The sequence below is a fragment of the Globicephala melas genome, chromosome 12 (genome assembly GCF_963455315.2).
Source record: "Globicephala melas chromosome 12, mGloMel1.2, whole genome shotgun sequence".
NCBI classification, from domain to species: Eukaryota; Metazoa; Chordata; class Mammalia; order Artiodactyla; family Delphinidae; genus Globicephala; species Globicephala melas.
In genome coordinates, this window is record NC_083325.1 from 9,700,339 (window position 1) to 9,715,612 (window position 15,274).

The 15,274-nt window shown below is 48.1% G+C and overlaps 1 protein-coding gene across 1 annotated transcript in view; it reads right to left on the reverse strand.

Annotated features, from left to right (window-relative positions):
- The window catches only part of FER1L5 (fer-1 like family member 5), a 48,416-nt gene extending 33,473 nt beyond the window's left edge, over positions 1–14,943 (reverse strand). Inside the window, exons 1-10 of the mRNA XM_060309357.1 lie at positions 14,859–14,943; positions 12,603–12,655; positions 11,923–12,014; positions 11,123–11,231; positions 10,037–10,091; positions 9,468–9,577; positions 7,391–7,519; positions 6,151–6,213; positions 5,357–5,407; positions 451–481 (exon numbers count right to left, since the gene is read on the reverse strand). Of these exons, the coding sequence (XP_060165340.1) occupies positions 451–481; positions 5,357–5,407; positions 6,151–6,213; positions 7,391–7,519; positions 9,468–9,577; positions 10,037–10,091; positions 11,123–11,231; positions 11,923–12,014; positions 12,603–12,655; positions 14,859–14,943 (778 nt within the window). The remainder of the gene's footprint in view (positions 1–450; positions 482–5,356; positions 5,408–6,150; positions 6,214–7,390; positions 7,520–9,467; positions 9,578–10,036; positions 10,092–11,122; positions 11,232–11,922; positions 12,015–12,602; positions 12,656–14,858) is intronic.
- Positions 14,944–15,274: the final 331 nt, after the last annotated feature.

Genomic DNA, 15,274 nt, shown 5'->3' on the forward strand with positions numbered 1-15,274 from the left:
TGTTACTGTCCTGGTCTGAGAGAGGCAAATATTTTCCCCAACCCTAAGTCCCAACCTCAACCTGGTATGTATGTTATGGTCAGGTCTACTCAAAACTCAAACACTGGCCACACATTGTAAATCAGTCATACTTCAATTAAAAGAAATAAAATAAACAACAACAGCAACAAAATTCAAACACTGGCATAGAAAAATAAAAATTCAACCCAAGGCTGCAATAAAAAATTAGCATTTGACCCAAAGAGATGCTTTGATTTTTGTAGAGAAAGACGCTATTATAAAACAAGATAAAATACCATGAAGTACAGTAAAATGTTAAGTACAGAAAATAATTCACACCTTCTAATACTCTCCCCCCATGTGTTGAACATACAGGGATTTTGAGATGATTTCAACACCTGACCTGGTTTTTCTCAGAAGACACACATATTTCCAACAACTGCTACCTACCTGGAGAGTTGTAGATGAACCCAATATCTGTCTGAAAAGACAAGAATAGAGTAAGGATTAGTTAGGGCCTCCAGCCAACCAACTTGATGACAATACGAGTACTTGTTCCACCCTAATTCCTTTAATCTTTACAATGACCTGGAAGTTGGGCCACTATCATAGTGGAGGCCATTATCACCTCCACTCTACAGAGGAGGATACTGAGTTTGAGCCCGAAGTTTTACAACTAGTAAGTGAGGTGACCTGGATTGAAAGGATTCTTGACCACCACCAGCACTGCTGGCCAACACAGCGTTATTCTTCCCTACCCCTGGGGGTTGGGGAAAGGTGTCTCCTGTCCTGGGGAAGAGGATGGTCAAGGGAAGACTTGGTAAAGAGACTATGGGTTTTTCCTTTCCCCTGGGAGACAGTTTTTGACTCCCTGAGGCCTGAGGGATGCAGTACAGGATTGAAGGTGGTGTGGGGCAAGGTAGCGCAGAACATTCAGGCCACCCTTGGAAGGGTCCATAGAGCAAGCCCCAAGTTTTGTATGTAGGCCTGCTTTAAAGCTCAGTCAGCCCCTTGGGTTAGGTAGGCAAAGATTTCTTAGATCCAACAACAAAAACACAACCCATAAACGAAATTTTTTTTTTTTCATAAACGAAATTTTTGATAAATTGGACTTCATCGAAATGTAAAACTTCTGCTCTTTGAAAGACACTGTTAAGAAAATGGAAAGAAGGCTTCCCTGGTGGCACAGTGGTTAAGAATCCTCCTGCCAATGCAGGGGACACGGGTTCGAGCCCTGGTCTGGGAAGATCCCACATGCCGTGGAGCAACTAAGCCTGTGCACCACAACTACTGAGCCTGCGCTCTAGAGCCCGTGTGCCACAACTACTAAGTCTACGTGCCACAACTACTGAAACCTGTGTGCCTAGAGCCCGTGCTCTGCAACAAGAGAAGCCACCACAATGAGAAGCCCGCACACCACAAAGAAAAGTAGCCCCTGCTCGCCACAAAGCCCACGTGCAGCAACAAAGACCCAACACAGCCAAAAATAAATAAATAAACTTATTTTTTTTTTAAAAAAAAAAGAACCCTTAAGAAAGAAAAGAACATGAAAGGAGACGTGATATACTGGGAGAACATTTTTCCAAATCATTTATCTGATAAAGGACTTGTATCCAGAATATATAAGAAAATCTCAAAACTCCATAGTAAGAAAACAAACAACCCAATGAAAACAAGCAAAAGATTTGAACAGACACTTCATCAAAGAAGTTAGATAGCAAATACTTGAAAAGATGCTCAACATCATCAGGGAAGTGTAAATTATAATCACGACAAGATACCACCACACGTACTTAGAAGAGCCAAAATTTAAAAGATGGACAGTATCAAGTTTGCATAAGAATGTGGAGCAACTGGAACTCTAATATGTACTGCTGGTGGGAATATAAAATGGTAGAACCTATCTGGAATTTTTGGGAAAAAACTGCTAGGAATTTTCTTTAAAAGTTAAACACACACCTACCATATGAGGTCACTTCTAACATATTTAGTCAAGAGACATCAGAGCATAGGTCCATGCTAAGACTTATACATCAGTGTTACAGCAGCTTTGTTTTAATAGCGCCAAGCTGGAAACAATCTAAACGTCCATCAGCAGATGAATGGATCAACAACCTGTGGTATGTCCATAAATGGAATACTATTCAGCAATAAGAAGGAATGAACGATCGATCCGTGCAACAACATGGATGAATCTCAAAAGAATTACGCTGATTGAAAGAAGCCAAACAACAATAAAGTACATGCTGCATGATTCCATTTGGATACAATTCTAGAAAATGCAAAGCAGTGTGTAGTTACAGAAAGCAGACCAGTGGTTGTCTGGGGGTGGGAGCAGGAAGGATTGGGGGAAGAGGGAAGAATTACAAAGAGGCACAAGGAAACTTTGGAGGGTGATAGATATGATCGATATGTTCATTACCTTGATTGTGATCATGGTTTCATGGTTGTATACATATTTTAAAACATGAAATTATACATTTAAAATATGTATAGGGAATTCCCGGGCAGTCCAGTGGTTAGGACTCAGCATTTTCACTGCCTTGGCCCGGGTTCAATCCCTGGTCGGGGGACTAAGATCCTGATAAAATAAAATAGTATAATTCATTGTATGTCAATTGTACCTCAATAAAGCTAGAAGAAAACAAACCAAAATGAAACTCAGTCACCTCTAACGAAGCCATAGATCTAGGCAGTGATCATCAATAGCTCTTAACAACATAAAAAGAGACCAACAGTCGTTCTGTGTCTCCTGGTGACATCATCTTGCCAAATAATTGACCCAAGTCTGATCTAGCCTATAGATAGGAAATACCTGGACAGAGAGATGTGAGAACTGATCCCCTGGAGGTACAACCAGCAAAATCCAGACTGAGGGAAAACTGCAGGACAAACTATCCAGTTGCTTCAACAAATAAATGGCAAGGTAAACTAGGGGGCAGGACCGACTGAATGAAATACACCTAAACGTAACATTTTAACCAACTGCAGTGTGTGCACCTGGTTTGGATCCTGATTTGAACAAACTGTAAATGGAATTCACAAGACAATTAGGGAAATGTGAGCACTGACTAGATATTAGTGCTCTCCAGGAATTATAAAAAGGTGTTTAGATGTAGTCATCGTCTTTGGTTATGCTTAATAAAATCTGTATGTTTTAGAAATAGGTAATGAAATATTTAAAAATAAAATGATGTCTGAGATTTGATTCAAAATCTGTAGGGGGATAAAAAAAGAAAAAAAGATCTGTAGGGGAGAGGGAGGGGGCAGGTGTAGATAAAACATGATGACATGATTGACAACGAATTGGTGAAGGTGAGTGATGGGGATGGGGGAATTCATGATACCATTCTCTCTACTTTTGTGTATGTTTGAAATTTTCCAAAAAAGGAATATATATATTTTTAAAAGCTCAGGTTTTTCCCTGACCTCTAAAACGTATTCAACAGTCGGTCATCGTCTGGAAGTCGCACAGTGGCCTTTGTCAAAATGAATGGATAAAGAAGATGTGGAACATATATACAATGGAATATTACTCAGCCATAAAAAGAAACGAAATTGAGTTATTTGTAGTGAGGTGGATGGACCTAGAGTCTGTCATACAGAGTGAAGTAAGTCAGAAAGAGAAAGACAAATACCGTATGCTAACACATATATATGGAATATAAGAAAAAAAAAGTCATGAAGAACCTAGGGGTAAGATGGGAATAAAGACACAGACCTACTAGAGAATGGACTTGAGGATATGGGGAGGGGGAAGGGTAAGCTGTGACAGAGTGGCGTGGACATATATACACTACCAAATGTAAAATAGACAGCTAGTGGGAAGCAGCCGCATAGCACAGGGAGATCAGCTCGGTGCTTTGTGACCACCTAGAGGGGTGGGATAGGGAGGGTGGGAGGGAGGGAGACGCAAGAGGGAAGAGATATGGGAACATATGTATATGTATAACTGATTCACTTTGTTATAAAGCAGAAACTAACACACCATTGTAAAGCAATTATACTCCAATAAAGATGTTAAAAAAAAAAAAAAGCACATTTTGACCTCCTGCTACCTAGCCTCTCTAGAATCTCTTAATTTCTAAACCTGTGCTGCTTCCTTGAGGGTTAGGTGGGGGAGGGGCAGGTCATGACCCTTCTTGTGCTTATTACAAGTACTGTAGTGAGAAAGAAACCTTACTTTGATTTGCCCTAAATTTGCCTTTCCCAAGGGCTGGGCCCTTTTCCATGAGTTGCCAGATTTAGCAAATGAAAATACAGATGGCAGCTTAAATTAGAGTTACAGATAAACAATGTGGTGGTCCAAGGACAATGGTGCTTCAAGGACAAAGGACGACCCTGCCTGAAAAAGTTTCAGCGGTACACCCCCCTACCAGACTCTTAATCACCTTCCCTACCATGTTACGATGGTTACGAAATTCCTGAGCCCACCTGGGCGACGCCCACCTGGGCGATGGGACCTGTCCCAAATAAGGAAAGGCATCTGCCCTGTCCCACTCCCATCCTATAGAAGGAAGGTGTATGTGCCGCGACCAATTGGTAAAGGAAAATTTCACCTCGGACCATTCCTTTGTTTTCTGGCTATAAAAACTGATCAATAGCACATGTTTGGGCTCGACTCTCCCAGACTACTAGGAAGTTGGCCCTCTGTTCTAGCAGCGACCCTTCCTTCTAATAAATTCTATCTTCTTTACATTCTGCCTTACGTCTGGAAATTCTTTTCCAACCCGCATTCGGACAACGCCAACTTTTTTAGTATACGTAGGTCCCAAGCAATATTTCATGAGGAGCCATGAAATACTGGGGATATACTTATATTTAAAAGTACCTGTTGTTTAAGATTCAAAATTTCCGGGGCATCCTGTATTTAATCTGGCAACCCTAACTTTTCCTGATCTTCCTGGATTTGGAGAATCTTAGTTTAGCCCTTCATGACCGTGTGAACTTTCCTCACTTCTCAACCTGGGTCTTTCCCAAAGCAAATCTTTTTACTCTTGCCTTCATAGGCAGCAATCTTTCTCTAGGTTTCTCCAGCAATTTGGTTGACCTTTTGAGTCCTCTGCTTCCACAGTGTCATAAGTATGGGGGGATTCAACGTGGCACCCAGCGCTTTCATAAATGTTACATACTTTAATCCTTACAACGACCCTGTGGGTTGAGTATATTATTATCCCCATTCTACAGATGAGGAAGTAGAGGCTCCGAATAACTTGTCTAAATCACCCAGTTGGTAGGTGGATCCAAATCTGGATCTTGTAGCATCAAAATCCTTTCCCCTAGACTTAGACATAGAGCCCAGGGTGGGTCACTGTAACTGTTTCACCAAACCGCGCCTCCTCCATCCAGTGCTCACTTGGAATCTCCCGATCTCTGCATTGAATCTCATCACTGAGGAATTCATCACCTGCAGGGGAGTTTCCAGAAAGATCTCAGTTATTCACAAGCCCAATTTCCCCCAGCCCCATGGGAGGAATCATAAGGGTACATCTGGATTCTCCAGGATTTACTCAGTGCTTCCTAATGGCTGACACTTCCATGTAGTTTTTCTCATTTAATTCGCAGAGGAGCCCTGTGAAGTTCATATATTGCAGCTCCATTTTACAGATGAGGAAATCGATCAGAGAGGACAATTCACTTGATCTCCACAAAGCAAATTGTTGCACTCAACTTTCTCCCCTGCATGCTGTCCTGGCTATTTCTCAAGAACATGTAAACTTTCAAGGGAGAAGTCTTGCTCTCCTCAGCCCTGTGCTGGGCACATAGGAAGCACTTGATAAATACATGCTCACCATTGTTACCGGGCTCCCTCTGATTGGAGAAAGGGATGTCCCATGTTGAGGGGACATTTGAAGGGTGGCATGAGAATACTGGCACATGGGAAAGGGCTGCTGTGTTCACCTCGGAGCTGAGCTCAGGACCTATCAGTTGGCCTTCCATAACATTTGTTGAATGAATGAATGAATGAATGGATGAATGATTGAATGGAGTGTCTGGTTGCCGGGATAAAGAAGGTGGCAGAGGTGCTGCCTTGGGGTCAGAAAGACCATCTGATGTGACTCTAGCTCTACAGGTAAGGATGCGGGGCTGACGCACTTTCCAGAATTGAGGTGGGACAAGAAAGTGGACCCACCCTGTCCAGCACCTCACCTGGATTAAGATGGTGTCGTCGAAGAATTTTGCAGGAGCCTCATAAAAATTCTGAAAGAAGATCTGAAGCAGAGAGAGTCGGGGTGTGTTTAGGAGACATTCCTTCCACCACTTCCCCCAGGGACTCAGCAAGCCTGAAGCCTCAGACTAGCAGGTTTCTGCCCCGCTGTTCACCCATTTCAATGGCTTTCAGCTCACTACCACCTACCACTCCTCCCACAGAAGCAGAGGCCTGCCAGGTCCTGGAGGGGTTTTCTATCCAGCAAAGGGTGGGGTAAGGGATCCCTGGAGGACTTGTCAGAAGCAGACCAAGGCCCAGCTAACTGCCCTGGGATGGAGATTCAAGCCCCCGCTTCTTTCTAGATCGCCCTGGGAATTCCTTGGCGGTCTGGTGGTTAGGAGTCTGCGCTTTCACTGCCGAGGGCCTGGGTTCAATCCCTGGTCAGGGAACTAAGATCCCACAAGCTGAGCAACGCGGCCGAAAAAAAAAAGATCGCCCTCTCGGTCCACTGCACCCCACTCCCTGCTGCAGCCAGAACCTCCTCCCCCAGATGTAGACCGGGCCCTGTCACTCTCCTGCTTGAATCCCTCCATGGCTCCCAAGTCCCGTCCATGACGGGGCCCCAGGGCGTTTTGAAGGCTCACCTCCGGCCACTCCCCTCCAACTACACCCGTGTCTACAGTTCTGCCAACAGCCCTGCTGCTTCTCCTTTCCAGGCCTCTGAGAACGCTATCCCTTTTTCCTGAATTATCTTTCCCCATCCTGCCTTTTCAGAGTCCTCTCCAACCCCTGCTCCACCGTGCTTTTATCTTTTCTTTGGTGGTCTAGTCATCAATTAATTCAGCGCATGTTAATTGAGTTCCTACTGTGTCAGACACGATGCTATGAGGTGGGGCTTCTGCAGTGGCCAGGGCTACAGAGGGCCTGCATTTCGCGGCTGCAATCCCTGTGCACTGCAGTCTTGCCCGGTTGTCATCCTTTATGTGTTCACATATGCGGGAGGCCCCCCACAGACCACTGGCTCCCCCCATGCAGGGCTCGGAATTACTCGCTCTCTATTCCCTGTGCCAAGCCCAGTGTTTGGCCCTCCATGCCCAGTAAGAGTTCGTGGAACAAACAAATGAAAGCACCCGTGTCAGGGAGCAAGCTTGCTGGCTGCCGGCAGGAAATGCCCAGTCCTTGGCTGGCCCTCCTGGCCCTAGTGCCCCCATTCGGCTCTGAAGGTCACGTGCTGCCCACCTCATTGAAGAAAGGGTTATTTCCCATCTTGATCCGCGTGTGGTGCTGGTAGCCTCCGATGACCACCTTCACCACCGGCTTGATGTCCTTGCCCATGAGCTGCCGGGCTTCAAACACCTTCACTCGGACCTGCAGAGGAGCAAACAGGGGAACTTGACGTTGGGCTCCCCTTCCCCAGTGGGGACTCTTCTCTAGAAGAACAATATGTTCTGATAAGAAACATCTACTGTGGATAGAAAGCGACCCCATGGGCCCTGGGAAGGCCATGGTTCCTCCTCTTTCCTTTTCTGGGAACTGTCGCCTCCACTTTGCCCTTTTCATCTTGGGTGTTTCTTGAGTGGTAGGGACTTGTTACAGAATAAAGTCTAACATTTCTCAGTTTGCTGTCTTTTTATGTTTGTCTGCGATCTTTTTAGGGAATCGAACATTTTAAAGTTCTGTGCAGTTGAATCTATGATCTGTGATTTGATCTCTGATTTGTGATTTCTTCTTCTGCTTTTATATACTTTCTTGAGACTCAGTAAAGGGACGATGAAGTCTGAGCCTAGAATTAGAAGGTGGGAGGGAGAAGAGCCCGTAAGATCCAGGCTAAGGCCCCAGGGGAAGGAACTGGAGATGGCGGCGGCTGGCAGAGCACAGTCGTGGGAGCCTGTCGTGACTAGAGGTAGTAACAGCGTGCAGCTCTCCCAGCCCAGCCCATGGATCCGGCCATTCTCCATGAGGCCTCCTGTGTCTCCATCAAGTCCAGGGGCCCTTCAAGGATTAATACACATGCAGCTACCTGACCATCAGAGACGAGAGTGGTCAAACCAGGCAAACAGGCCTCATGTCAGAACTTTGCCCTACGCACTAGTACATAGGAAGGGTAGTGATTTGGGCACGCTGACCTTCTATCCTGTGGCCAGCTAGCCTCGTGAAGAGGGACAGGGCCAATGGGGAGAGGGAATGTTCTCCAAAGGAGGCGACAGCACGTGCAAAGGCCTGGTGGCTGGGGAGAAAGTCTTGAGAGTGGGGACTGTAAGTTGTGCAGGATGTTACAGCAGGGCGGGGCGGGGCAGGGGCAGGGGACAGAGTGGCCTGGGGGCCAGGCTTGGGTTGTCAAGGGCCTGGGAAGCCATCGTAAGGAGTTTGAGTTATGTCCTGAAAACATTGGGAGTCCTCATTTTTAAGGACATTTTTAGGCACACGCATGGCATGATAAGAAGGACTTTATTTATTTTTTGGCCGCGTCATGCAGCATGCGGGGTATTAGTTCACCGACCAGGGATCGAATCCATGCCTCCTGTTTCGGGAGCATGGAGTCTTAACCACTGGACTGCCAGGGAAGTCCCAAGAATGACGTCTTGGAAAGACCACTTGGACTGAAAAATGGACAGGAGAGAGCTGGCGGCTGGGAGTTTGGGAGGAGCCTATTCAAGGTGGTCCAGAGAAGGGATGATGTTGTCTGGGACCAGGGGATGGAAGAGGCAATGGAGAAATGGGTGCGGCCAGGTGATATGAAGAGCTAGGACTTGGCCACTGACTGGATGCGGGGCGGGGGGTGGGGGGAGGAGGGGCAGCCAAGGATGACTCCCAGTCTCCTGAGCACGTGGCTGGCTGGGGAGCAGCTCCAACCATGGCAGAAACGTTAGATTACAGGCTAGAGATCAGAAGTAAGTTGGTAAGCCATGGTATGGGGGTTGCAGAATCCCTGGAGCTTCCCAGGGATCCCCTCGAAGTCTCCTCAGCCTCTGCTGCGCAGCTCATTTCTCCTTGCCCAAGGCTAGCCTTGTATTGTCACCTCCTGAAGGGCAGGGTCCAGGCCTCAGCCCTGTCTCCCAGCATGGCCAGGGCCTGGTGTGCACTGCCCTCAGTGCTTCCTGTCGCCTCCCTGGAGCTGGCTCCAGCCTCAGCCACACGCAGAAGTTTCCCAGAATGGCCCCTGGAGGGACAGAGGATGTGGTGAAGATCTGAGGACCTGGAGACCAATCTGAAGCCCTGACCTTCCTCCATGACCTTGTGGAGAGGCAGGGATGGCCTGGGAACACAGTGAGGGTGTCGGCCAAATCACATGGGCTTTCACCCTGGACGGCCTTACCTGGAAGTGCTGAGGCTTTGGGGACAGAGCCTTGTGTACAGCGGAGCTGGGAAACATCCGTTGCTGCCTGGCCACCTCTTGTGCCATTATGGCCAGGTGGTCTTCATCGCCTGGGGAAACATAGTCCATTGTGGGCTCTCAGAGGCTGGGGCTCAGGAGACTTGGAGGCATTTCCCCCATTTCAGTGTTCTATCCCCAGTGACCAGCTCCTGACTAAAATCATGGCCAAGAGGCCCTGACAAGGGCACATATCCTCCCCAGACATTCCCATGGTCTCCACCCACCATGGGCAACCCTGGGCCTCACACTCTACATATGGAGGCCCTTGGAAATGGCCATCCTTGCCTATCTCTGCAGCCCATTGGAGGCTGGGTCTTCTGTCTACAGACGACAAGTGGACACATTGGGAGGACAGGTGACCTCAGGCAGGTGTCTGGAGATCTGGCCTACAGACCCTAACCTGGTCACTATCCTTCTGTAGGGCTCAGTGGTTGAGTCTCCAAGATCCCCAAGAGCCCATCCAGCTATGCTTGGTGAAGTGCAGGGCTTAGTCCCATGGAAGTACATACCTATCTTCTCGATATCCTTGGGGGTCATAAGGGCCACCTGTAGGGTGAGAGTGCACTGCAAAGCAAAAGCAGGGGAGCTGTAAGATCCTGCAGTCCTCGGCCAAATCATAGCACTGGAACCTGGTCCAGCCTGGCAGGGGCCACACCCAGTCTTCCCGAGTGGAGTGATGCTGGCCATGGCACAGGACCACACCATGGGGGCCTGTGCGGTCTGGGATGGAGGGAGGTTATAAACTGGAGAGAGCAATGGGTTACCATGGATGGGGTTTGAAGAATACAGGAGGCACACATTAGTGGTGGTGACAGAAGAGGATGCAGCAGGGTGGGGAGGAGAGAGAGGGTTGACTTGAGACCAGTCTAGAACCACTGATGCTAACCTCCAAGCCCAATGTCTTATGACCTCATGTGGGAACTCCAGCAAACACCTAACTGACCTCCTGCCTGCAAGCACTCTCACTGACTGTCCATCCTCCAGACCATCATCAGAATCGACCCCTAAACACTCCCTAAGTGCTCTAAACATAAAGCTTTCCCACTCCTCTGCCTGCCTTTGAATCTCTGTCAAAACCAAGTGATGGTGGCTGACTCCCTTGTTATATAGCAAGCGCTGAATAAATCACCTTTGCTTGTTCTCATCTGGTTGGTCTTCATGTGTTTCCACACATCTTAATCACCTCCCCTGTAAAGCCTTCCATTTCCTCCCAAGTGGAATTGTTCATTCTCTCCTGACCTCAGTGAAATAGCTCACTGACCCCAATATACACGTGCTGGAGCACTTGTCACCGAGAGTGACAACAGATGTGGGTTTCATCCAATTTTGTATCCCAGGCCTTGCATAGTTGCTGACACCAGTGGACAATCAACTGAACACTCAATCTCAATGGGTAGACGAAGGGTGGAGATGTGGGTAGGTGGATGGAGGGCAGCACGGGGAAGTTGGGGAGATGATGGGAAGTGTGATGGGTCCCCCGCAGGGCAGAAAGTGCTCTCTGGGTTGGGGGCACACTGGCACTCTGCTGGAGTGGATAGCTCAGCTTCACCAGCTGCCCCCACTCCTCCACACACACTTCCTAGGGCCCGACTCACATCTGTGGGCATCATGGAATGGTTGAGCAGGGTCAGGTCCTTCACGAAAAGGATCTCACTTGGTTTTTTCACCAAGGGCTTGAGCAGTATTGTGGCCAGGCCAATGAACCTGGGGAGACAAAGAGCAGGTGTGAGCTCCTGAGCCAGAGGAAATGGTGTCCTTCTCCGTCCCAGGCATGACTTTATCCCGAGATGTCTTTCTCTCCTCGAAGCTGTGCTGCCCACCGAGGCTTCAGGAAGGATGCTGTTGACTGGGAGCATCCACCAGAGGGCTCTCAACTCTCTGGGAATTGGCTTTGGGGCTTCCTGGACAGTGGGCACCCCAGTTACTGGCTCTGCCCTGCCCAGCCTTTTCCCAGGAGCTCTGCACCCACACGCCTCCGGAATGGGACCTGTGCCAAGTAACAGCTGATTGGACCAGGAAGTGGGCACCTGACCAAAGCTGGGCCAGTCAGATTCTCTGTCCTGGGCATTTTGACCTGGGATGCCATAGCCCCAGTCTCAGTGAGGCACTAGAATGGGGCTGTGATGAGAAGCCAGGGTTGGGCAGAGAGAAAGAGATTTGAGATTCTGTGCCTTCAGAAGAGACAGAACTGTCCCTGGGTCCCCAGTTTCCTAGTTCTAGTTGATCTGTCCATCTATATACCTAGCCTTCATATACACACACCCCACCTTTGTTTTTTTTGCATTAGCTGTCTGGAGTGGATTCTGGTCCTTGCATCTGAGTGAGTTACAGACGCAGCATCTGCCGTAGCTTCAGTCAGAGAATCAGGCTCCTCCTGTCTCTCTCTCTGCCTTACCTTTCCTTCTTTACTGAGCCCATGTCCCGAAGGGTGACTTGCAGGAAAGAGTCCTTTTGCAGGGGGCGGTTCCGGAGGTGCCAGATGAGGGTCTGTGGGAGGCACAAACAGGTCAACACCCTCCCTCTCCCCTCCCTTTTCCATCCTCCTAGGAAATTCGAAAAGATACGGGGAACGGGCTGGCACTGTGTTTCTCTCAAACTGAGGAATATCCCTCAAGTCTAATTTCCTAAAAGGATGGCATTTGCTACCCTCACCAAGGGACCAGGCAACCTACCTGGGCTCCCACAGCTTAACTGTGGGAGTTACGCAGTATTGTGGGCTTGTTAGTAGCTAAGGGGTTTGGGGACTGGGTGGGGGGACATGGATGGATGGGAGATGAGAGGGGATCCTACACAAGGAGCCCTGTCTCTATTTCAGGTTTCTGGGAACATCAGGACGGCCCGGTTGGACAAGATGGGTCCATCCCCAGAGTGGGTGAGATGGGCCAAGAGCTGCTATGGCCCCGAGACCTGCACGGCCTTCTCAGCTTAGAGGCTACTTGCAGGGCACGATGTTCCAGCCTTGGGAAAGGCTGATGAGGCTCCCTGTCCCCTCCCTAGACTTCTGGGCACGGTCTGGACCCAGCCTCACTGTGGGGCTTGTCATTGCCTCATCTGGGCTTGCCTGATGTGTTTTACCTCGTTCCATATGGGGTGATTGCCTTCCACCTCATGAGTTGTCCTCTGGACATCTGCAAAGACACCAAGGGGCCGGCATTAGTGGTAGGAAATATTTCAAAGTCTAGGTTCAAGTGAGCAAAGAGGGGTAGGACTTATCTAGATGTAGAAAACATCAAGTCTACATTGGCAGATGTGATACAGCCCTGATTCTTTCCTACTCTGGAGATTTCAAAATTTCTCACTTTTTATAAGAGTGACATCACCCCATGTGTCAGATAATGTTATGTGTTCATTTCATTTTCTTCCTGGGTACATAGTTCCCAGCCATCTTGCAGCCGGGTGCGGCCGTGTGACTCATTCTGGCCAACCGAGTATGGGATCCCTGCTCACCACAGCCTGGACTGGCTCCCAAACTCTCCCATGAGAGTCTCCGTTCTCCTCCCCACTCTCCACATGCGCTCGCACCATCTGCTGGGTGGTACCTGGTGACTTTGCAGCCACAAGCAAAGAGCAGCTGGTCCCTAAACTACTGTTTGGAGGAGTCATTCAGGATTGTTGCCTGATCTGCACAGTCGATGCAGCCCTTGGTGTGGGCAAGAGGTAAACTTTTGTTGTGTTAAGGCACTGGGATTTAAGGGTTCCGCTGTGACCGGAGCAAAGCTAGTGTACCCTAATACATCCCAAAATATCTCTAATGGGTTGACAGCTCTTTATCCACTAAAATATGCCTTCCCCAGAAATATCTTTAACAAAGAACAGTCTATAGCCCTGCAAAGAACCTCTAAATTGCTAAATTTGAGATTCTTCCCAAGGAAAGAATGTGTGTGAGAGAGAAGAGAGAGGAGACAGTCGGGGGTGGGGGGAGAAGCAGGGGACTCTCTGTGCCTGTCCAGTAGTGGGAAAGGGGGACACTGTAGGGGATGGTATATGGGGGAAGCGGGGCTGGAAACAACAGGTGAAAAAGGAATAAAAGATTTCAAACAAACATTCAGTTATAAAAATGTGTAGGCAAATCTGGGGGCAAACCCAGGATTCTGGGTCGTAGGCATCTTTTTTTTTTTTTTTTTTTTTTTTGCGGTACACGGGCCTCTCACTGCTGTGGCCTCTCCCATTGCAGAGCACAGGCTCTGGACGCGCAGGCTCAGCGGCCATGGCTCACGGGCCTAGCCGCTCCGCGGCACGTGGGATCTTCCCAGACCGGGGCAGGAACCTGTGTCCCCTGCATCAGCAGGCGGACTCTCAACCACTGCACCACCAGGGAAGCCCTGTAGACATCTTTGTAAGAGAGATTTCTAGGAGGAGAAGGACAATGCCTGGGAGGTGACAGGGAAGATGGCTCGGAATCAGACTGTTCCCCGGCTCACCATAAAATTAGTTTCAGGGCAAAGACATGCTGAACCTCCACTACACCTCTTTCAACCCGCAAACTGGGGACATAAACCTACATCACCCTGTGCACCTGGAGTCCTGAGTGTTCCATCTCTGAGTGATAGCATACTCAGCAAGCAGGGTTTCACAGGCCAGAAAAAAATTTAAGGAATTTCAGTCTTCGCTCATTTCTTTTGGAAACTACTGTGTCCTATTTTCTCTTGGTCCCAATTTTCTCACTCCCCACACTTCCTGGAAAACCTCATTTGCCTGTGTCCACCCCCTTTCTCTCCTCCAACAGACTGTTCATCTTTTTTTCCCTTTTCCCCTTTTTGTTCCCAGCTCTTTGTTATATAGATACACTTAACCTTTTTCATTTTCTCTCATAAATCCTTTACACCACCCCTCCCACCTTTCTTGGACTTTTTTCCTTATCTATGAAAAATTGAGACAATAAAACTTGCCTCATAGAATTGTTGTGAGGATCAAAAATCATTACGTTTATGATGAAACTTTGTTGATTATAAAAGTAATTCATCCAATTGAGCAGTTATTACTAGAAGTTGTACAAAGACCTGTCTGTATATTATCTTTTCAAATCCTCACAGCCATCCTATGAAGCAGGTACTTGGGTTTTTTTTAACCTGTTTTTGGCACAGCCCTAGTTCATAGAAGAAACTTGAGAAGTATTCATCTTCTTTTTCTCCAGTAGTCATTCTCCGGAAAAAATGGGAGGCAGAGGAGTCATACTAAGAGAAATAATAGCAACAAGGAGGATAAATTTGAAAGAGCCAGACGGTGTCCACCTCACCTTTCTGTGACACAGGGCATTTTTACCTAGTAGGGCACCGATAAATCTAGTTTTTCATTGAACGTATGTTGCCTCTCAGGGCTCCTGGCTCTCACCTCTGAAGTACACAGACACGCAGGGTCTGGGTGGGGGGCTCAGGGGTGGGCTAATCTTGGCCGACAACACGACAAGCCGCAGCATCTCTTCCACCTACTTCCCTCCGTCCTTCTCTGGCAAAGCTTCCTTCTTGGAGCAACTTGGTCCAAAGCTTCTCCCAGGGCTCAGGGGGTAAGGAAGGTCCCGAGTGTGTTGCTTAGCAAGAGAGGTGATGTCACAAAGGTCAGTGGTTCTTGGGTGGTGGTTCTTGGTTCTGGAGAGGAATGAGGAGAATGGAAGGAAGAAGAAATCACAGAGTATGAAGCCAGTGGCTTGAGGTGCCCAGGGCTGTAGAAACAAACCAATTTGGCTGAACTTCACTTCCTCCTTCCGTTCTCTTTTCTCTCTCGTTCTTACTGTCCTTCTGATTTCAAGA